This window comes from Ranitomeya variabilis, chromosome 6 (genome assembly GCF_051348905.1).
Source record: "Ranitomeya variabilis isolate aRanVar5 chromosome 6, aRanVar5.hap1, whole genome shotgun sequence".
Classification (NCBI taxonomy): Eukaryota; Metazoa; Chordata; class Amphibia; order Anura; family Dendrobatidae; genus Ranitomeya; species Ranitomeya variabilis.
In genome coordinates, this window is record NC_135237.1 from 563,145,370 (window position 1) to 563,168,793 (window position 23,424).

Genomic DNA, 23,424 nt, shown 5'->3' on the forward strand with positions numbered 1-23,424 from the left:
AAAATACAAGTTACTTAAGTTAAGCTCTCATTTCTATATCAACTTAGAATAGGCATTAAAAGTTTATATCAAATTTTTAGATATTTAATTTGTAAATTGTAAAAGAGCGAAAACTAGTAAATTAAAACCTTTGTCATTCCCCTACATTCTAAAATGTTTCCAGGAGATGTTGGGGTCAAGATTCTTTTTATAGAAACTGATGTATTCAAGGATGGATAGAATTTTGATGGAGGCACTTACCAAAATTTGGGACTTGGACCCAACTTCTTCACCAAGCTGGGTTCAGCTTCCTGTAGAGATGAAGTCATCATCACATCACACGGGCCTTTGTTCAAAGGGGACTCGAGGTCAATGACAGGATGAAATTATGCTTTAACCTAGATGAATGATGGTTTCTTCCAATCTAGTTGTGATTTTCAGAACCAGATTAGAAGAACCATTCTTGGCAAAGAGGTTGAAGATGGAGATCCCCAAGATAATGGAGGCCCTAAAACAATGACCCATGTGCCTTGCCTACCATGCATGCCTTTACATATCAGATGTAAGAATTTAGTCTAGTACTTCTTTTTGATCCATTTATACATTTACTAAAAATCTAACTTGAAGCTCTTGGGTCAAAATTCAAATTCGGTAACCAGGTCCTCATGTGTACCATTTATAATACTAGTGTCTAACCAATTTGAAGAAGTAGTATTTGGACCCCCTCAGATCTAAATGTGATTGATACATCTGCACGCCCCTAAAATTAGATTTCGTAGATTTACAGTGAATGTGTCCACGTGCTCTATGCACATGTCAGGTCCAGGTTTATGTAAAATTGTATATTTGTTCATTATAGATGGAAGTCATAGACTTCTAAATGTGCATAAGGCCTCCGATTGGTTAGCACAGAGAATGAGAATATTGGAGGGTGTAGGTGGCATATTTTGAGTCTTTGTTTTTTTTTTATTTTTGGGGGGAAGGGAATAGGAAAGTAGTTAATTAGCCCACCTAGCATATTGTTTTGAATAATTTAAAAATTGGTCATCCAGGTTGAGGTAGGGTTTAGCGTCATATGAGATGGTCGGTGCTATGATTCTGCTTTTTATGGAGTGGTGTTGTTTTTTACAGCGCTCATCAGGTGGATAGTACAAACAAACAGAAACCTGTAGCAGAAGTGCATACCAAGCCCACTCGATGCAGAAGGTATGCGTCCTCTACCCGCAAGGCCTTGTGACGTGAATGGGCATTTGTGCTTATCTGTGCCAGGACAGTCATTCTGTCGGTCAGTTTGTTGAGTTTGTTGTAGGAAAGATGTTCGCACAGTATGTAGATGGAGTAGCTGCTTAAAATTTACGTCAATTTTATGTATATAAAAAAAACTGACAAAAAAAACCAGTATCATACTCCATTCATGTGGGGTCCGCAGACAGATAACAAACTCCTCATAATAAATAGTTTTTCCAGCCAACGTGTCAAATTTAAAAAATTTCATTCACCTCTCCTTTTCGGCTGTAGGGCATCTCTTCCCCTCTCGCAGCATGCGGCCTCGCCGGCACGCTGCAGCCTCACCAACACGGTTCAGCCTCACCAGCACGCTGCAGCCTCACCGACATGGTGAAGCCTCACCGACACAGTGCAGCCTCCCCGGCACAGTGCAGCCTTACAGCACAGTGCAGCCTCCCCAACACGGTGCAGCCTCCCCAGCACAATACAGCCTCACCGCACAGTCCAGCCTCACCGGCACAGTCCAGCCTCACCGGCACAGTCCAGCCTCACCGGCACAGTCCAGCCTCCCCGACACGGTGCAGCCTTACCGGCACGATGCAGCCTCACCGGCACAGTGCAGATGCACCACCAATTTTGTTCCATATTTACTGGATTTTATTGCTGACCGAGGTTTCAGAGGATTTACATAAATCTTGTGGCATTGAAGCTAAACACTGCAGAAATTTTAATATATATAAATGGTGGGGGTATCATAAATCATGTGGGCTGAGGTGGAACATGTGACAATTTTTAAATCTTTATTAAATCATCAGAAAGAACAGCTGTTACGCTTAAAAGTGAATCTATAGATTTGCACAGATGAAGCAGCCATCAACTTGACTGCTACGGCACAGGATTTCGGTAGATCACCAATAATACAACACCATTCACATGCTTCAGACAACGTCAGGATGGATTTTTTTTCCGTCATGGAAAAAATATATATATATTTGCCTAGATAACAAATTTGAAGAGTGACTAATCATTTTTTATTGTTTAATTATGTAGCATTTCACCCACTACAGGTCTTGGGGAACACTCGCTTGGCATAGGATTCAAGCACTCAGGCACGGTACCTCACACAAATCTGTCCATATGGTTTATTTAAACTCTGCATAAACCAGACAGGGTACAGTCCGTTTCATTACAGCCATGAAACATTATAGGACATCAGACAGTTCATGTAGCAGATAGGCTTCTCTGCTGTATATTATAATCCCTTTGTCCGGGGTTACCTTTCAGGAGTTCCACTCCTCACGCTGACTTCACGTCAGTCCCAGGTCCTCAACACAGACCGTCCAGGTCTACGGTCTCTAGGTGTTTCCAGGACGACTCCACTCCCAGGAGCCTCCAACTCTGACCGTCCAGGACCTTGCACAGGAACCTCACAAGACCATGTGACCCACACCCTGGTCACATTATCTACCCTTAACCACTCCCCTGGGTGAGAGTGTGGGTGTGTGTGGCTAGTTTGACCCTCCCATCTCTCATAACTAGCCCTGCCAATCTCCCATTAGAACTACACAATTACTTGTGGGACTACAGGTCCCAGAACCCAACATAACTTTAGACTGACAGCGCAGAGTGTCCTCCTCTGCGACACACATACCGGCCATTTATAATCCTGCCGGACTTTCTCTCACCACCACAGTTATAAATCCAAGTGCATCCTGCAGCGCACACACAGCGCCCCCTGGCTGTAACATTGGTAACATTGGTCACTGCACCACAATTATTAATCAGCCTTTTCAGAGTTTTTGAATTTTTTGTAATATAACTCACCATATTTTGCTTCCTTCTCTACTAAACAGCGTGCTGAAAGTTCTGTTTTAGCTGTTTAGTTCATGGTCTTTTAGAAGCTGCTTTAAACTGCTGCTCTAGCAAGACTCGGAACTCTAATATTTTTTATAAACACTTCTCTGTTCCGTTCCTCCATCATCAGGCGGTGGGAACGTTTGTAAATAGCGTCTGATTGCACAGCAGTTCAAGGCAGCTTATAAAAGAGCATGAACTAAGTAGCTAAACAGCACTTTTAGCTGTTCGTGTGGGAGAGAAGAAATCAAAATGTTTTTTGCAATGCCTGTAGGTTTAAATATGTATATATATGTATATATATATATATATATATATATATATATATATATATATATATAAAATTACATTTACTCTTTAAATACATTGGATTAGTGTAATTGTGCTAATCCTTTTGTGAATCCATGACTGTGCAAACTGCAAATCCAATGGTCAACGCTACATTCAGCTGCAGGAATTACAATTTATCCGATCCATGTGAACGTTCCCTAAATGCCAATAGTTTTCCAGCGTGTCTGCTTCCTAACTTTTGCTGTTTTACTTTTTTTTTTTTTTTGTGGAAACTTTTTCTTCTGCTATCTTGAAACTATAAATTAGCAGCCTCATTAATTTTATTAGGGCTTTATTTCATTTATCTGGACCCCTTGACTCATTAACCCATTTTTGCTGGTTTCCCTATAAAGATATATTAGTCGTTTTTTGGGGTTTTTTTAAGCCCATAAATTAGGATATTTTATTTTATATATTGTCGGGGAATAAAAAAAAAAAATACAGAAATGAAAAATGTAAATAATTGAATCCAAAAATGTTTAAAAAAAAGTCATAAATAATTACTACCTCGATTATTAACATTAGCTTCTCTATTAAATTCTTGAAAATTCTCATTATTCTAATTTAAAATAATTTTATCCATTTCTTTAATTTTATCACCTTGAATTATTAAAAAAAAAAAAAAAAAAAAAAAAAAAAAAAAAGCGCTACTCCATTACATTTGCTAGACTCTTACTGTGTTATCTGCTGCTCAGTACTTTGGTAATAGTTACTCGATGTTGGCCAGAAGTTTGCTTGAAAATTTTATTTTATTTTTGTTTAAAAAAAAAAATGGTTATTTTGCTGACATGGCGAAATTAAGAAGGGAGTTTTCTCTCTCCTCTTTTTATTGTCTGATGGAACCTTTTTGTTGATATCTGGTGTACTGTAGATTGTAGCTTTTTTATGTTTGTTTGTGTTTTTTTCACTTTACCCTGATGTTTTTTTGTGTTTGTTTTTGTCTTTTTTTGCTTGGCTGCTCTGTTGCTATTTAATTCTTTGTGAGTCTGAGCTTCAAAGAACTTTGATTTTACTCTTTAATCTGTTTTTTTTGCTTCTGTCGGTATTGAATATAACATGCAGTTCACTTTCTGAACTTGTCGGGTATCTTTCGGTCATGAACAACTTCCCTGTTAATGATTGATGTTGAATTTCTTTTTTTATTTCGGAATATCGAGCTTGGAGTAAAGCTGCAGTTTTTAGGTTTATTTGTGAACACTTTTTTTTATTTTTTGTTTGTATTTGTCGAGCTTGGGGGACATTTGGTGATAATGTTCCGAGTGGTGGGTTTAGGTATTTGGTTTCCACCATAATTTTGGCTTTAGGTGCTTCGCGCAGGTGGATAAGGAGACTTATCATTTTATTATCCCATTCGGTCAAACGACTCGGGAATCTCAAATTTAGGTTTAGATTTAGTGAAGATTTTCACAACTCCTGACTTGAGCAGGAGTGACAAAGATTCATGCCGCGATTGTGCTGAAGTTACAGCTCAATGTAACATGTGGATGCAAAAGTGGTAAAGTGATGAGTATCCAAACTCCCGGCATGAAAGTATATAAATGTATCTGGGTGTTCATACATCCATGTATGCATGTGTGTGTGTGTGTATATATGCAGCATCTATGGGCAACGGAGTATGTGAGCGTAAGTATGTATCTATCACATGTATATGGCGAATCTGGATAGTGAGAGGACGTCACAGCGAATCTATAGAATGAGAATGGCATAAAATACTGAAGATACTCTACAGATAGTGAGTGACAGCATGAAAATTATTGTGTAAGAATAGAGTTTGTGTAATATATGTTTTCCAGGGAATTTGGAGGATTTAGAGCGAGTCATATCCCGGTAAGAATTCAGCAAAGCTGGCTAATTTGAGTTTCAAAAAATTGTGACTATATCTTTGGGCGTATGCCTGTGAGCGTATGCATCTAAACATGTATACGTATTTGTGTGCTTGAATATATATGTATCTACATTATGTGTGGGTACTTGTTTAGCTGTACTTGTGATAATGTTGACTTGTTTACACACCAGTAATAGGGGGTCAAATAAATTTGAACCTTACTAGTCAATAGAGGAGACTGGAGATGAGGGAATCACATCAGTGAAAATTGAATTTTTGGGAATTTGCTAAATATGGTATTCACTTCCTGAGAGCCACGTACATTGGTCTCTGCCATTTTGCACCTTGCCAAAAATTGCATCATCCAGAGAAAGATCACCTGACCTCTTGTGTGGCAATGCTGGCTTTCACATAATGCTTTGCAGCTTTCACATCACATGGTATCCCTTAGCCAATTAGGATGAACTATCATAGCCAGCATAAAAGCAGAAGCAGGGAATGCAGCAGTTTTTTTCTTGTGATAAATCGGGATAGTGAGAGGCTGTCACCTCTGAGCAATAGAGATTGAGAGAGAGCTATTTGAGCCTGTATAAAAGCAGAAGCAGGAAAGACGTGGTGAATCTTGATAGTGAGAGGATGTCACAGCTTAGTTATAGAGATAGAGAATGAAAAGCCATAAAACACTGAAGAAACTGCACAGATAGTGTGTGACAGCACCACAGTGAAGGATAGTGTGTGAGGGAAAGGCTATAGTGTAAATGTAATTGATAGGGTGAATGAAATATTTGCTTGCACACTATTATCCTCGGATATCTCCAGACCCCAGACAGATATAAATATTTCTATAAGAAAAAGTAATACTCGCCTGCCCCTCACCTGTCCCTCCGTGCAGCACAGCTTAGGTTGGTCTAACCTGGGATTTCTTCACCATCTTTGTGAATGTGGGTCAGTATTAGTCTTTTAAGTTGTTTTTGTTTTGTTTTTTTATCCCTACAATTTTTTTGTGAAATTCAAGACTGTGTAAGCGCCTGTATGAATATGCTTATGTGTGTATTATATATCTGTGTATGTACTGTGTTACTTTTGTGTTTGTCTCAGTGTGTGTGTAAGAGTTCTCTCAGAATGCAGCATGTACAGTACATACAGTGTAAAGGAACAAAGTCCAGCTCACCATACCGACATTCCCCAGGTCTCGGAGCACGGAACCGCTGTGTCAGGGCGTAAACAAACAGGAAAAAAGGAGAAGATCCAGCTCAACGATATAGTGAAAAGTCCATAGTTTTATTTCACCTCGAAAATAGCATGGTGTAAGGACAAAACATCAGCATACAAAAGGGTTAAAAACCAAGATAAACGCGTTTCCGGTGACTAAGCACCCTTAATCATGATTAAGGGTGCTTAGTCACCGGAAACGCGTTGATCTTGGTTTTTAACCCTTTTGTATGCTGATGTTTTGTCCTTACACCATGCTATTTTCGAGGTGAAATAAAACTATGGACTTTTCACTATATCGTTGAGCTGGATCTTCTCCTTTTTTACAGTACATACAGTACAGACCAAAAGTTTGGACACACCTTCTCATTTAAAGATTTTTCTGTAATTTCATGACTATGAACATTGTACATTCACACTGAAGGCATCAAAACTCTGAATTAACACATGTGGAATTATATACTTAACAAAAAAGTGTGAAACAACTGAAATGATGTCTTATATTCTAGGTTCTTCAAAGTAGCCACCTTTTGCTTTGATGACTGCTTTGCACACTCTTGGCATTCTCTTGATGAGCTTCAAGAGGTAGTCACCGGGAATGGTTTTCACTTCACAGGTGTGCCCTGTCAGGTTTAATAAGTGGGATTTCTTGCCTTATAAATGGGGTTGGGACCATCAGTTGTGTTGTGCAGAAGTCTGATGGATACACAGCTGATAGTCCTACTGTATAGACTGTTAGAATTTGTATTATGGCAAGAAACAAGCAGCTAAGTAAAGAAAAACGAGTGGCCATCATTACTTTAAAAAATGAAGGTCAGTCAGTCCGAAAAATTGGGAAAACTTTGAAAGTGTTCCCAAGTGCAGTTGCAAAAACCATCAAGCGCTACAAAGAAACTGGCTCACATGAGGACCGCCTCAGGAAAGGAAGACCAAGAGTCACCTCTGCTTCTGAGGATAAGTTTATCCGAGTCACCAGCCTCAGAAATCGCAGGTTATCAGCAGCTCAGATTAGAGACCAGGTCAATGCCACACAGAGTTCTAGCAGCAGACACATCTCTACAACAACTGTTAAGAGGAGACTTTGTGCAGCAGGCCTTCATGGTAAAATAGCTGCTAGGAAACCACTGCTAAGGACAGGCAACAAGCAGAAGAGACTTGTTTGGGCTAAAGAACGCAAGGAATGGACATTAGACCAGTGGAAATCTGTGCTTTAGTCTGATGACTCCAAATTTGAGATCTTTGGTTCCAACCACCGTGTCTTTGTGCGACGCAGAAAAGGTGAACGGATGGACTCTACATGCCTGGTTCCCACCGTGAAGCATGGAGGAGGAGGTGTGATAGTGTGGGGGGGCTTTGCTGGTGACACTTGGGGATTTATTCAAAATTGAAGGCATTCTGAACCAGCATGGCTACCACAGCATCTTGCAGCGGCATGCTATTCCACCCGGTTTGCGTTTAGTTGGACCATCATTTATTTTTCAACAGGACAATGATCCCAAACACACCTCCAGGCTATGTAAGGGCTATTTGACCAAGAAGGAGAGTGATGGGGTGCTACGCCAGATGACCTGGTCTCCACAGTCACCAGACCTGAACCCAATCGCGATGGTTTGGGGTGAGCTGGACCGCAGAGTGAAGGCAAAAGGGCCAACAAGTGCTGAGCATCTCTGGGAACTCCTTCAAGTTTGTTGGAAGACCATTCCTGATGACTACCTCTTGAAGCTCATCAAGAGAATGCCAAGAATGTGCAAAGCAGTCATCAAAGCAAAAGGTGGCTACTGTGAAGAACCTAGAATATAAGATATATTTTCAGATGTTTCATACTTTTTTGTTAAGCATATAATTCCACATGTGTTAATTCATAGTTTTGATGCCTTCAGTGTGAATTTACAATTTTCATAGTCTTGAAAATACAGAAAGAGGTGTGTCCAAACTTTTGGTCTGTACTGTATGTGTCCATGTACTGCCCTGGCCCCAGTGGTCAACATTTTTATAGGTGATCTAGATAAGGGAACTGAAGGTAAACTGATCAAAATTGCAGACGATGTAAGGCTAGGAGGAATAGCTAACCCTAGAGAATACAGAATAGATTAAGAAGGATCTAGATAAGCTTGAACAATGGGCAGCGACTTATAGAATGGTATTTGACAGGGAGAAATACAAGATTCTACATCTGGGCAAGAAAACAAAAATTACATCTACAGAATGGGAGGGATAGAACTAAGCAACAGCACGTGTGAAAAATACTTGGGCATAGTAATAGATCACAGACTGCACATGAGTTAACAGTGTGATGCAGCAGCGAAAAGGGCAAACACAATTGTAGGATTTATTAAGAGAAGCACAGAGTGTAGACCACGTGAAGTAATTATCTCCCTCTACTCCTCCTTGGTCAGGCCTCAGCTGGAATACTATGTCCAGTTCTGGGCGCCACATTTTAAAAAAAGACGTTGAAAAACTGGAGCAAGTTCAGAGAAGAACGACCAGGATGGTGAGCGGACTGCAAAGTATGTCCTGTGAGGAACGGTTAAAAGATCTTAGCCTGCAAAAAAGAAGACTGAGAGGAGACTTAATAGCCGTCTACAAATATCTGAAGGGCTGTCACAGCATAGAGGGATCATCATTATTCTCATTTGCACATGGAAGCACGAGAAGCAATGGGATGAAACTGATAGGGAGAAGATACAGATTAGATGTTAGAAAACACTTCTTGACAGTGAGGATGATCAATGAGTGGAACAGGCGGCCATGAGAAGTGGTGAGTTCTCCGTCAATGGAAGTCTTCAAACAGAGGCTGGACAGACATCTGTCTGGGATGAGTTAGGGAATCCTGCATTGAGCAGAGGGTTGGACACGATGACCCTGGAGGTCCCTTCCAACTCTACGATTCTAGGATTCTATTTGTGTTTGTGTTAGTGTACAGTATATTATGTTTGTGTGGACATCTTAGTATGTATGTCAGCATGTATTATTATTATGTATGTGTGTTTATGTTTTATATGTTTATCTCAGTATGTGTCTACATATGTATGTGTTCATGTATGCTATAGCCATCTGTATATATGTTTGTCTCATTATGTAAGAGTGTACATGTGTGTGTATATGTTTGTGTATGTTATATCTATGTATGTGTGTAAGCATGTACATGTGTGTGTGTTTGTATGTATATATGTGTGGATGTTTGTCTATGTGTGTCTGTCTCAGTATGTTTGTACAAGCAAGAATATATGTGGGTGGGTCCAGTATGTTTGTCCTAGTGTGTGTGTATACATATGGGTTTGTGCATGTTATATTGATCTGTGTATATGTATGTCTTAGTACGTGTGTGTAATCGTGTTTATATGTGTGTATGTGTTTCCATGTGTATAAATGCGTGCATGTGTTTGCATGTTATACAGTTATGGCCGCAAGTGTTGGCACCCTTATAATTGTTAAAGAAAATAAAGTATTTCAGAAAATGATCACAATTCCCCATGTTTTGTTACACGCAGGGTTATTTCCTTTGTGGGTATTGGAACAAAACAAAAAAGACAGCCGAAAAAAGGCAAATTGGACATAATTTCACACAAAACCCCCAAAATGGGCTAGACCAAATTGTTGGCACTTTAAACATAATATTTGGTTGCATACCCTTTGGAATAAATTACTCTAATCAATCGCTTCCTATAACCATCAAAATAACCTAGGACACAAACCCAGCTTTCTGACACTGGACACTACATTGCGACCCAAATTCCTTTGGTAATCTAAAAATGTTATGATGCCTTGCACACAGTTAAGGCAGCCAGTGCCAGAGGCAGCACAACAACCCCAAAACATCTCTGATCCTCCACCATATCTGACTGTAGGTACTGTGTTCTTTTCTTTGTAGACACATTCCATTTTTGGTAAATAGTAGAATAATGTGCTTTACCAAAAAGCTCCATCTTGGTCTCATTTGTCCACAAGATGCTTTCCCAGAAGGATTGTGGCTTTCTCACGTACATTTTAGCAAACTGCAGTCTGGCTTTTTTATGTATCTGTGTTAGCAGTGTGGTCCTCCGGGGTCTCCGGCCATAACACTTCATTTCATTCAAATGTGGATGGATGGTTTGCGCTGACACTCATGCACCTGAAGCCTGCAGGACAGCTTGAATTTCTTTGGAACTTGATTGGGACTGCTTATCCACCATCCGGACTATCCTGTGCTGCAACTTTTCACGAATTTTTCTCTGCCGTCTCCATCCAGGGAGATTAGCTACAGTACAATGGGTTGTAAACTTCTTTGTTGTGTTATGCACCGTGGACAAAGCAACATCAAGATCTTTGAAGATGGACTTGTAACCTTGAGCTTATACAAAAATTTTGGTTTTCATGTCCTCAGACAGTTCTCTTCTCCTCTTTCTGTTCTCCATACTTAGTGTGGCACACACCGACACACAATGCAAAAATTAAGTCCACTTCTCTTCTTTCTTTCTGGTGTCAGGTGTGATTTTCATATCGCCCACACCTGTTACTTGCCACAGGAGAGTGTGAACGAGCATCACATTCTTGAAGCAAAGTTGTTTACGCACAATTTTGAAAAGGTGCCAACAATTTTGTCCAGCCCATTTTGTTTTTTTTGTGTGAAATGATGTCCAGTATTCCTTTATTTCTTTCTTGTTTGTGTTGTTCCAATACACACAAAGGAAGCAAACGTGTATATAACAATACATGGATGTGTTTACTTGTATATATGTGTGTGTGTGTCTTCATACTTAATAGATGTTATTACAATAAATCCTTGCTCTTCCCCCCAGTGCTCCCATCATCCAGAGTCTCTGCGGTTACAAGTCTCCTTCTTCCCATCCAGCCGCCATCTTCACACCCGACATTTGATGTTTGCATATTGATAATTTAGTGGTCGGTAATTAATGGCTCGCTCGTTCCCGGAGCCTCACGCCAACCCCGGTACAATACCTGCTTACATTTCTCCTTTGAGAATTGCAAAAAGGCTTCAATCATTTCCAGACCATACTTCCTGCTGTTCATCGGACATAATAGAGAAAATGGCAGTGAAATTGCAGGTTTTGACAGGAAAATGTTTTTTCAGCTGCGCTTTAGCGTTTATACGGCAGCGATGGACCATTACCTGCTGCTATCTAACGCAGAATTGACACCATCTCCTAAAATGTTTCCTGCACAATTGCTGCAGTTACGGCTGCATTGTCACACAATGTCGGAGAATGTCACAATTAACTCTGCTGTCTCCTTCACTGTGACTTCAACACTGGCCCCAATTCAACGCAAAATTGTCCTTTACAAATTCCCCGGACTGAAGGCTCAGGGCTCATGTTATTTGTCCACAGCTTCCTATAGTGAAAGCGTATTTATTGTTCTCTGCTGTTCATTTGTCAGATTAACACAAGATACAACGTGTATAATGAAGGGAAACCAGTGATACTGTAACAGGATCATTGTAATACCACAGAGATACTCCTGTACATAGGGGCAGTATTATAGCAGTTATATTCTTGTACATAGGGCAGTATTATAGCGGTTATATACCTGTACATAGGGCAGTATTATAGTAGTTATATTCTTGTATATAGGAGCAGTATTATAGTAGTTACATTCTTGTACATAGGAGCAGTATTATAGTAGTTATATTCTTGTACATAGGAGCAGTATTATAGTAGTTATATTCTTGTACATAGGAGCAGTATTATAGTAGTTATATTCTTGTACATAGGAGCAGTATTATAGTAGTTATATTCTTGTACATAGGAGCAGTATTATAGTAGTTATATACTTGTACATAGGAGCAGTATTATAGTAGTTATATTCTTGTACATAGGGGCAGTATTATAGTAGTTATATTCTTGTACATAGGAGCAGTATTATAGTAGTTATATTCTTGTACATAGGAGCAGTATTATAGTAGTTATATTCTTGTACATAGGAGCAGTATTATAGTAGTTATATTCTTGTACATAGGGGCAGTATTATAGTAGTTATATTCTTGTACATAGGGGCACTATTATAGTAGTTATATTCTTGTACATAGAGGCAGTATTGTAGTAGTTATATTCTTGTACATAGGAGCAGTATTATAGTAGTTATACTCTTGTACATAGGGGCAGTATTATAGTAGTTATATTCTTGTACATAGGAGCAGTATTATAGTAGTTATATTCTTGTACATAGGAGCAGTATTATAGTAGTTATATTCTTGTACATAGGGGGCAGTATTATAGTAGTTATATTCCTGTACATAGTGAGCAGTATTATAGTTATTATATTCTTGTACATAGGAGCAGTATTATAGTAGTTATATTCTTGTACATAGGGGCACTATTATAGTAGTTATATTCTTGTACATAGGGGCAGTATTATAGTACTTATATTCTTGTACATAGGGAGCAGTATTATAGTAGTTATATTCTTGTACATAGGGAGCAGTATTATAGTAGTTATATTCTTGTACATAGGAGCAGTATTATAGTAGTTATATTCTTGTACATAGGAGCAGTATTATAGTAGTTATATTCTTGTACATGGGGCAGTATTATAGTAGTTATATCCTTGTACATAGGGGCAGTATTATAGTAGTTATATTCTTGTACATAGGAGCAGTATTATAGTAGTTATATTATTGTACAAAGGAGCAGTATTATAGTAGTTATATTCTTGTACATAGGGGCAGTATTATAGTACTTATATTGTTGTACATAGGGAGCAGTATTATAGTAGTTATATTCTTGTACATAGGGAGCAGTATTATAGTAGTTATATTCTTGTACATAGGAGCAGTATTATAGTAGTTATATTCTTGTACATAGGAGCAGTATTATAGTAGTTATATTCTTGTACATAGGAGCAGTATTATAGTAGTTATATTCTTGTACATAGGAGCAGTATTATAGTAGTTATATTCTTGTACATAGGAGCAGTATTATAGTAGTTATATTCTTGTACATAGGAGCAGTATTATAGTAGTTATATTCTTGTACATAGGAGGAGCAGTATTATAGTAGTTATATTCTTGTACATAGGAGCAGTATTATAGTAGTTATATTCTTGTACATAGGAGGAGCAGTATTATAGTACTTATATTCTTGTATATAGGAGCAGTATTATAGTAGTTATATTCTTGTACATAGAGGCAGTATTATAGTAGTTATATTCTTGTACATAGGGGCACTATTATAGTAGTTCTATTCTTGTACATAGGAGCAGTATTATAGTACTTATATTCATGTATATAGGAGCAGTATTATAGTAGTTATATTCTTGTACATAGGGGCAGTATTATAGTAGTTATATTCTTGTACATAGGGGCAGTATTATAGTAGTTATATTCTTGTACATAGGGGCAGTATTATAGTAGTTATATTCTTGTACATAGGGGCAGTATTATAGTAGTTATATTCTTGTACATAGGGGCAGTATTATAGTAGTTATAGTCTTGTAAATAGGAACAGTATTATAGTAGTTATATTCTTGTACATAGGGGCAGTATTATAGTAGATATATTCTTGTACATAGGAGCAGCATTATAGTAGTTATATTCTTGTACATAGGGGCAGTATTATAGTAGATATATTCTTGTACATAGGAGCAGTATTATAGTAGTTATATTCTTGTACATAGGGGCAGTATTATAGTAGTTATATTCTTGTATATAGGGCAGTATTATAGTAGTTATATTCTTGTACATAGGGGCAGTATTATAGTAGTTATATTCTTGTACATAGGGGCAGTATTATAGTAGTTATATTCTTGTACATAGGGGCAGTATTATAGTAGTTATAGTCTTGTAAATAGGAGCAGTATTATAGTACTTATATTCTTGTACATAGGGAGCAGTATTATAGTAGTTATATTCTTGTACATAGGGAGCAGTATTATAGTAGTTATATTCTTGTACATAGGAGCAGTATTATAGTAGTTATATTCTTGTACATAGGAGCAGTATTATAGTAGTTATATTCTTGTACATAGGAGCAGTATTATAGTAGTTATATTCTTGTACATAGGAGCAGTATTATAGTGTTTATATTCTTGTACATAGGAGCAGTATTATAGTAGTTATATTCTTGTACATAGGAGCAGTATTATAGTAGTTATATTCTTGTACATAGGAGGAGCAGTATTATAGTAGTTATATTCTTGTACATAGGAGCAGTATTATAGTAGTTATATTCTTGTACATAGGAGGAGCAGTATTATAGTACTTATATTCTTGTATATAGGAGCAGTAATATAGTAGTTATATTCTTGTACATAGAGGCAGTATTATAGTAGTTATATTCTTGTACATAGGGGCACTATTATAGTAGTTCTATTCTTGTACATAGGAGCAGTATTATAGTACTTATATTCATGTATATAGGAGCAGTATTATAGTAGTTATATTCTTGTACATAGGGGCAGTATTATAGTAATATTCTTGTACAAAGGGGCAGTATTATAGTAGTTATATTCTTGTACATAGGGGCAGTATTATAGTAGTTATATTCTTGTACATAGGGGCAGTATTATAGTAGTTATATTCTTGTACATAGGGGCAGTATTATAGTAGTTATATTCTTGTATATAGGGGCAGTATTATAGTAGTTATATTCTTGTACATAGGGGCAGTATTATAGTAGTTATATTCTTGTACATAGGAGCAGTGTTATAGTAGTTATATTCTTGTACATAGGGCAGTATTATAGTAGTTATATTCTTGTACATAGGGGCAGTATTATAGTAGTTATATTCTTGTACATAGGGGCAGTATTATAGTAGTTATATTCTTGTACATAGGGGACAGTATTATAGTAGTTATATTCTTGTACATAGGGGCAGTATTATAGTAGTTATATTCTTGTACATAGGGGCAGTATTATAGTAGTTATAGTCTTGTAAATAGGAGCAGTATTATAGTAGATATATTCTTGTACATAGGAGCAGCATTATAGTAGTTATATTCTTGTACATAGGGGCAGCATTATAGTAGATATATTCTTGTACATAGGAGCAGTATTATAGTAGTTATATTCTTGTACATAGGGGCAGTATTATAGTAGTTATATTCTTGTATATAGGGCAGTATTATAGTAGTTATATTCTTGTACATAGGGGCAGTATTATAGTAGTTATATTCTTGTATATAGGGCAGTATTATAGTAGTTATATTCTTGTACATAGGGGCAGTATTATAGTAGTTATATTCTTGTACATAGGGCAGTATTATAGTAGTTATATTCTTGTACATAGGGGCAGTATTATAGTAGTTATATTCTTGTACATAGGGGCAGTATTATAGTAGTTATATTCTTGTACATAGGGGACAGTATTATAGTAGTTATATTCTTGTACATAGGGGCAGTATTATAGTAGTTATATTCTTGTACATAGGGGCAGTATTATAGTAGTTATAGTCTTGTAAATAGGAGCATTATTATAGTAGTTATATTCTTGTACATAGGGGCAGTATTATAGTAGATATATTCTTGTACATAGGAGCAGCATTATAGTAGTTATATTCTTGTACATAGGGGCAGTATTATAGTAGATATATTCTTGTACATAGGGGCAGTATTATAGTAGTTATATTCTTGTACATAGGAACAGTATTATAGTAGTTATATTCTTGTACATAGGAGCAGTATTATAGTAGTTATATTCTTGTACATAGGGGCAGTATTATAGTAGTTATATTCTTGTATATAGGGCAGTATTATAGTAGTTATATTCTTGTACATAGGGGCAGTATTATAGTAGTTATATTCTTGTATATAGGGCAGTATTATAGTAGTTATATTCTTGTACATAGGGGCAGTATTATAGTAGTTATATTCTTGTAAATAGGGGCAGTATTATAGCAGTTACATTTTGTGTACATTGTATTATAACATTTTCTCTATCTAGTAAATAATATTCATCGTTCATATAAAAAATGCCGAATATTACCCCTTGGTTTGTAAGGCTAATAATATTTAATGTACACTTCTATCAGACAAGTCTGATTTACAATCTGTCATGAAATCTATCCGTGAATGACTTATAAGTGTGTATTTTAATGTCCTCATAAATCCTAGAGAGGCCAGTAAAGGTTTTACAGCGATGTCTCAGATATTCCGCATTTATAGGGTAAATGTCTTCTGTTAAGCTCGGCTGCCATAAATCCTGACATGAACATATCAGACCCTGCAGTTCTGCCCCCAATTTCTAGTTTGAAGAATTCTCCCATTTTGGTCTTGAATCGGACTCAACAATATGAAATTATTTCTTCATAAAGAATAAGAAATACTTATGGTCCTTCTGGGCCCGTTTTCACCCGTCCACCGCTCCGCTCTAACACGTCCTATAAGAGCCACATTCTTGTGATCGGGTCATCAATGGACCATATACCACCACGATGCCCATTGCAAATTTTTTGTTTCGACACATTGCAAAATTTTAGTTGACAAGTGTTTCTAAAACTTCCCGTTGTAGCACGGTTACGTTTATTGGTCGTTACATTCTTTGTGCTTTTGTCTGAAAACAATAAATACAAAATCCAATATTCGCTCGATTGTGTGACACTTCTTCCCATCGGTCAGAACGTGGAGGATCATTGATGTCTATGACCAGGATTAGGGAGCAGTTCAGCATCTGAGCTATTAACTTTCCCCATCCATCAGTTTGACTCTTTTCTTTTTTTCTTCTTTCTGTTTTTGTTTCTGCATGCTTTTGTATGTCACATTTATTAACTTCATTTGCGACAGCTATGGTGACTATGGCAGATTTCTTCCTGCCAGTGGGCTAATATACAAATATATATCTATTTTTTATTTATTTGTTTTTATTTCTCTCCTTTTCATTGTACAACCCCACTGAAATTTCCTGCCATTATGAAAATTGTTGAGAATCTTGACAAATTTGGAACAAAGTGCCGAAAGCAAAATGACCTTTATCGATGACGTTTTGTATATTTTGTACTGAAATTAATCTATAATTTCAATCATGGGTGAATGTTTCATAAAACCATTTGATTTTTTTTTAAGGGGGTCCTCCAGGTGTACAGAAGCACATTTCAAGTCATTCCTTTAGGCGTCCTGGAAATGTAAAAAATTAGTGAAAAATTGACTTGTAGAAGAACGGTCTGCGGAAGGAGAGTTCTCTTTTTGATTTTTTAGAAGCTAAGACTATGTCTAGAGGTGTAGCTAGGTATGGACCGTGCGCCATTTTGTCTTGACGATGGTATTTTATTTAGATGCAGGGCTAAACATGAGTTGTTGTATTTTGCCGAGTTTTCGGAGCATTAACTCTCCAACTTTCTAATCGAAACTCTTAGTTTTTTTAACTCTTCTATTTTTGCGTTTCTGTTCAAGAAAATTCTCCAAAAAACACTTTTTCATATATATAAAAAACAACATACAACATCAGTTTCAAGCAGATTCCGACAAAGATTGACCAACGACTTTTTCCTAATGCAGCTTCGTCAAGGAAAACTTTGGCGGCTCCATTGATGTCTTAGAGACAATCGTGTGCTCGTACCCTAAGGAAGCAAACTGAACCTTTTCCCCAGGTGAAGGAAAGTCTAGCGATGGCTCCGCATCACCGTACTCCTGGAGGACCCCGTTATGTGTGTGTTGATCTGATGAAATGCATCACATGCCGGATGTGCCTTAACTTTTTTTTTCTCGATCATGATTTTTTTTTTTTTTAGATTTGAGTTGTATTGATAACCATTTATGTTATCTATGGTCAAAACAGAAAGGTATTTTTTGGAAACTACTATCAGAGAGGGCAGTAGTCCAACCCCCCCCCCCCCCCCCCCACAACGTAAAAAAAAAACAATTGTATGAATTTATTTAGTTTTATAGGAGTAAAATGTTAGCAACATTTTTGTTGGCCTTCGAAAACAACCAAATATGAAATTTTTCATATTTTGCTCATTCCTTTATTAGACAATGGGCCAAAAGACCAAATGGCTCAGTCTTTTTGCAAAGTCTTTGAAAAATAATATATTAAATTTAGTTTAATTAGAACATAAATCAGGAGGTTTCATTATGTTGTGTTTTATACACGGATAAAACCAAAATAGGTCAAATGTAGTAATAAAAAAATGTATAAAAAAAAAGCCAAAAAATACTTCTAAACTGAATTCACGTCAAGTAATGGCTACAAATTACCGTAAATGAAATCTAATACTGCTCCAAAAACTATTTTTAAAACTGTGTGTGCTCCTTCAAAAGTCAAGATTCTCCAAATGTCTTACTCCAGACAAAAAGTTACCAATTTTATGGTAAAAGTAAAAAATCCACATTTTACATATATCTTCATGGAAAATATATATTTGTATCAATACTTTAACATTTTAATATATAAGACATTTATATTTACAGCGCTTTTTATTTTGGGTTCAATGCCTTTTTCGTTTTTTGTCCAAACCTGTTTGGCTTTTTTCCTGAACCAATTTTTTGATGTGTTCAGAAACAGATGTAGCAATAGATCCAGTTTTTCTATCAAATGTTATCACGTACATCATCCTTTTATATTCCTTGTCTGTAACCTACAGCTTTCCACCTGATGAGAAGCAACAACTCCCACAATGTTGGGATTAGTAATTCTTAAACAGCCGGCAAAGCTGTATGTTGGCAACAACTTTTTTATTTTTTAGTGAAAAAAATTGAGGATATTTCACATTCTAGTGACTTCCATTTCACAATGTTCTCACTCTTTCATACTTCAATACTTTTGAAGAAACTACATTGGAAATGTTTAGGTTAAAAGAAATTTCCTCCCCAAAAATTGAAAATTTGGAGTTCGAAATAATTTCCTACCAACCCTATTAATCACAGAAGACGCTGTTGAAAACTTTCGAATTTTTTTTGAGACATTGAATGAGGTGGATGGAGGTTTATGCACCTTTCTTGGTTGCAAATATTGCTGTTGGAATGATCTCTGAATGGGAGAAGATATCCATGTCAAACTTCCCATTGGTTGGACCCTGATAGTAAATTCTTTTGATGGCAGAGACTCAAAAATGTTCTTTTATCTTGAAAACTCCGACCAAAACTTCTAGTTTTACTAACCCCACACCGGTCCACACCACAAGCTTCAGGCCATTTTTGTAGGATCTGATGAAAAGCCTTATGTATTTTTAGAGTTCTTCTAAATTTTTGTACACTTTTTGCTTTATATATCAGGACTTTAACAAACCCAAGGCTTGGTTCGTACAGAATCTATCTCCGTACTCTAGTACTCTTTTTATCAATCATGAGTGGTGAAGAAACCTGGGTGTTGTATTGTGATGACGGATGGTCTATCAATCTACCTTGAGGTGTTTTTGTATTTTTTTGGTGGAGTCATATGTCACATGTGGATCACTGTGGTGAGTGCTCTGTTAGCAAACATTACAAAACCTAACATATGTCATCATGTTCCCTTTGTAGGGCATCATTATGGAGCTCATGTGTTGTCCTTCCCCTCTTGGCATTGACGTGGATGTCTGCGGTCCTCGCAATCACAGACCGGCGCTCGGCACTCTTCCAGATCTTGTTTGCTGTTTTTGACTCTTTGGAAGGTTTTGTCATTGTCATGGTTCATTGTATCCTGAGAAGAGAGGTAAGAATCTTAAATCTGTAGTCTTTCAAAAAGTTGTGCAAGCTTTTATCACGATATTCTCGTCATTTTCGTGCATGATCCTATTGATACACATGATTCTGGGCAAAAAGATTCACAGGACACTGGTCAGGTGTCCATATTGGTGATTTGTGGCAGCTGGTCCTAGGTCCTGGAAACTTCCTCACCACCAATGGAATGTCCATGTCATTAATTTGTGGCTGCCAGTCCATGGTCCTTCAAACTTCCTCGAGCTTCAATTCTATTCAACTGATTTCCAGCATCCTAGGCTCCTCTGGCGTTTACAAGGTTTTTGCTACTTTGTAACGTTGCGTGAGGCCAAGTGGTTTGGTATCATGTGACGTCATGACAGTTTAGAGGTCAGAGTTGCCCAGGCTGCCGGCATTCGAGTGCCAGCTGAGGAAGTTCTCAGGATTCTAGTTCAGCATCCAGTCAATTTGTGGCAGCTGGTTCAGGGTCCAGAAAACTTCCTAAGCTTGCACTCAAGTGCCAGCATCGTGGGATCCTCTGACATTTACAAGGTTCCTGTGACCTCATGACATTGCATGAGGCCAAGTTATTAGGTTATGACATTGTAGACGTCAGAGTAGCCCAGGCTGCCTGTGTTGGAGTGCCAACTGAGGAAGTTCTCAGGACTCTGGTTCAGCATCCACGTTGGTATTTTGTGGCAGCCTGTCTAGTTTCCTGAAAATGTCCTCAGTTGTCACTTGAATACAATCATCCTGGGCTCCACTGGTTTTTACAAGGTTCCTGCAACCTCATAACGTTGCTGACACTAATTATCTAGGTGTCATGCAACGTCATGACATTGTAGGAGTCAGAGGTGCCCAGGATGCTGGCATTTGAGTGCCAGCACAGGAAGTTCTCAGGACCCTGGTCGGATACCCACGTGTTTGGTAAACCAAGGTCCTGCAAAACTTTTTGCCCATCTTTATCTCTAAGTAATATAACATGATCTTGTAGAAACTTCTATATTGGTGTGCCTTATCACTACTTTGACATTGTTGCCGCGAAACTCATGGTTCATATTGTGGAACGTTTCCATGGGGCCCACATAACCTGGTCGTTTTTACTCCGTAAATAGTATATGTTCTCTAGTTTGTTGGCGTATCCAACCACAGTCTTCAAAAGTAAACCAGTGGAAGAGGTTGGAGGTGTACGTCGAGAAATATTTCTGGCATATCTCTCCGGTGTGAACAGGGTCTTACAAAGGCTAAATGAATACAGGCATTGTCAAAGGAGAGGGGGATCTCATCCTGAGGACACAACCCTCTCCTGGACTGAAATTTTAGAAAAGTGCAAACCATAACGCCAGCCTACGATTTCATCAGAAAAAGGCTGTTGGGTCCCATTTTTACTCTATGGACCCTGTGGTCTCAACATATTGGATCACTGTTAATTGAGCTGTTACAGATTCTTGGTTGGGTTCATTATTTAGAAATGTGTTTCTTCCTAATTAAAAAGAAAATAAAAATGTATAAGTATTTTTTTTTTACATTGAAGGAGATTCTTTTCTGTTAGAGCAGTTATGCAACGTACTACGTAAAGATCTTTCAGTAGGAGACACTGTAGATTTATTTAATCAAGGGATGGACATATATTGGAGATGAACAAAACATTTAAAGATTAAAATTTGCCTGATTTAAAAAAAAAAAAAAAAAATTTAAATTTGATTTTCATTAAATTGTAAGTGCTTTATTTGTCCTGAAAATATGAGAATAAATATCTGTCGTCTCTTAGGATTGTGTCCAACTGCTTTCAGTCTATGCCAAAGGACCGATCTGCTACACTGGCTGGCGGATCATCAGTGATAAAGATTCTGTGATCATTTCTGAAGGAATACATCTTCATTTCTATTTTTTTAAGGTCCAGGATGCCGTGAAGTGCCGCGTTGTTGACCGACAAGAAGAAGGCAATGGGGACTCCGGCGGATCCTTCCAGAATGGCCACGCTCAGTTAATGGTACTTCTACATGTGATTTCTTTATTGTTTTTTAATTTTCGACACATTGTTGGCCGTACTATAAACATTTCACTTTAGATTTCTACCTGGTGACCAAAAACAAATTGCTGTTGATCTGTTGTTCGTAAAGAGGTTTCTCACTTTCAGGAAAGTGGACCACGAATGCTCTAGAATACCTAAAATAACCAACCCAGCAATTACTCACCCTACCTTGGTTTAGACCCACCTCTCCGCCACATCACCTCGACCTCACACATCACCTCTGTAACCAATCATCGAGCTTGGCCAATGTGCCGATTTATAGACAGTACAAGCCACTGTGATTGGCTACACTGGTAATGTGAGATGTTGACGGGACGGCACCGCTGGTGGTGGTGGAGAGGTGGTACAGGACCCGCGAAGGGCGAGTACCTGCTCTGTCTGTTATTTTAGAGAATAATGGGGTCTATTGTCCTAAAAGCGGAAAACCCCTTTTATCTCCCATTATAGTGCTATGCTGTGGGTGTGACTGGTAACCTTTCTCCTAAGGCAGATATTTTACAGACGGTAAAACCTGTACTGATTTTGGGAGTCCTGACCCAAACAAGCAACCTCACAGCATCCATAAGACTGTAAATTCAGGTTGGTCCAGACATGGCGGTCTGTACAACGAGGCTCTGAAGATCCGATTGTGTGCTGCCGAGCGTCTGTATCCAAGCCAGTGACAACACTGTCCTACCGAGCTACACAATGCTACATTCCCGTCGTGTTTTACTGGGACAATCTATCCAAGTCTATAATATAATTGTCTTCTGAGCTGCTGTATATAATGCTGCCATTCATACTGTATATCATACAGTCTGCTGAGTCCCTGCACCTCAGCCTATTGTATGTGGCACTGTCCATTAAGAAACAGTATCAAAGCCTTTTGCTCGTAATACCGAACTGATGCTTCTCATAATTCACAACCTAATTCCTTCCAATTTCTTTTTCTGATGGCTCATGGACAAGGCACTTAGGTTGGAGCAGGATGATGCCGGTGTATGTGGCATGATATGGAGTGAGGGACCTCTAGTGTTCACATGTCATGAAGTTGTATGTGGCATGATATGGAGTGAGGGACCTCTAGTGGTCACATGTCAGGAAGTTGTAAGTGACATGATATGGAGTGAGGGACCTCTAGTGGTCACATGTCATGAAGTTGTATGTGGCATGATATGGAGTGAGGGACCTCTAGTGGTCACATGTCAGGAAGTTGTAAGTGACATGATATGGAGTGAGGGACCTCTAGTGGTCACATGTCATGAAGTTGTATGTGGCATGATATGGAGTGAGGGACCTCTAGTGGTCACATGTCATGAAGTTGTATGTGGCATGATATGGAGTGAGGGACCTCTAGTGGTCACATGTCAGGAAGTTGTAAGTGACATGATATGGAGTGAGGGACCTCTAGTGGTCACATGTCATGAAGTTGTATG

At 38.0% G+C, this 23,424-nt stretch overlaps 1 protein-coding gene across 10 annotated transcripts in view; it reads left to right on the forward strand.

The window, feature by feature from the left end:
* The window catches only part of ADGRB1 (adhesion G protein-coupled receptor B1), a 478,004-nt gene that overhangs the window by 425,058 nt on the left and 29,522 nt on the right, over positions 1-23,424 (forward strand). For 7 of the 10 annotated variants that reach the window (XM_077271332.1, XM_077271333.1, XM_077271334.1 and 4 more), the window contains 2 exons: positions 19,816-19,987; positions 21,872-21,967. In XM_077271332.1, the coding sequence (XP_077127447.1) occupies positions 19,816-19,987; positions 21,872-21,967 (268 nt within the window). Of the gene's footprint in view, positions 1-1,110; positions 1,186-19,815; positions 19,988-21,871; positions 21,968-23,424 lie in introns of all 10 variants that reach the window. The other 3 variants (XM_077271339.1, XM_077271330.1, XM_077271331.1) reach the window with 1 other exon arrangement.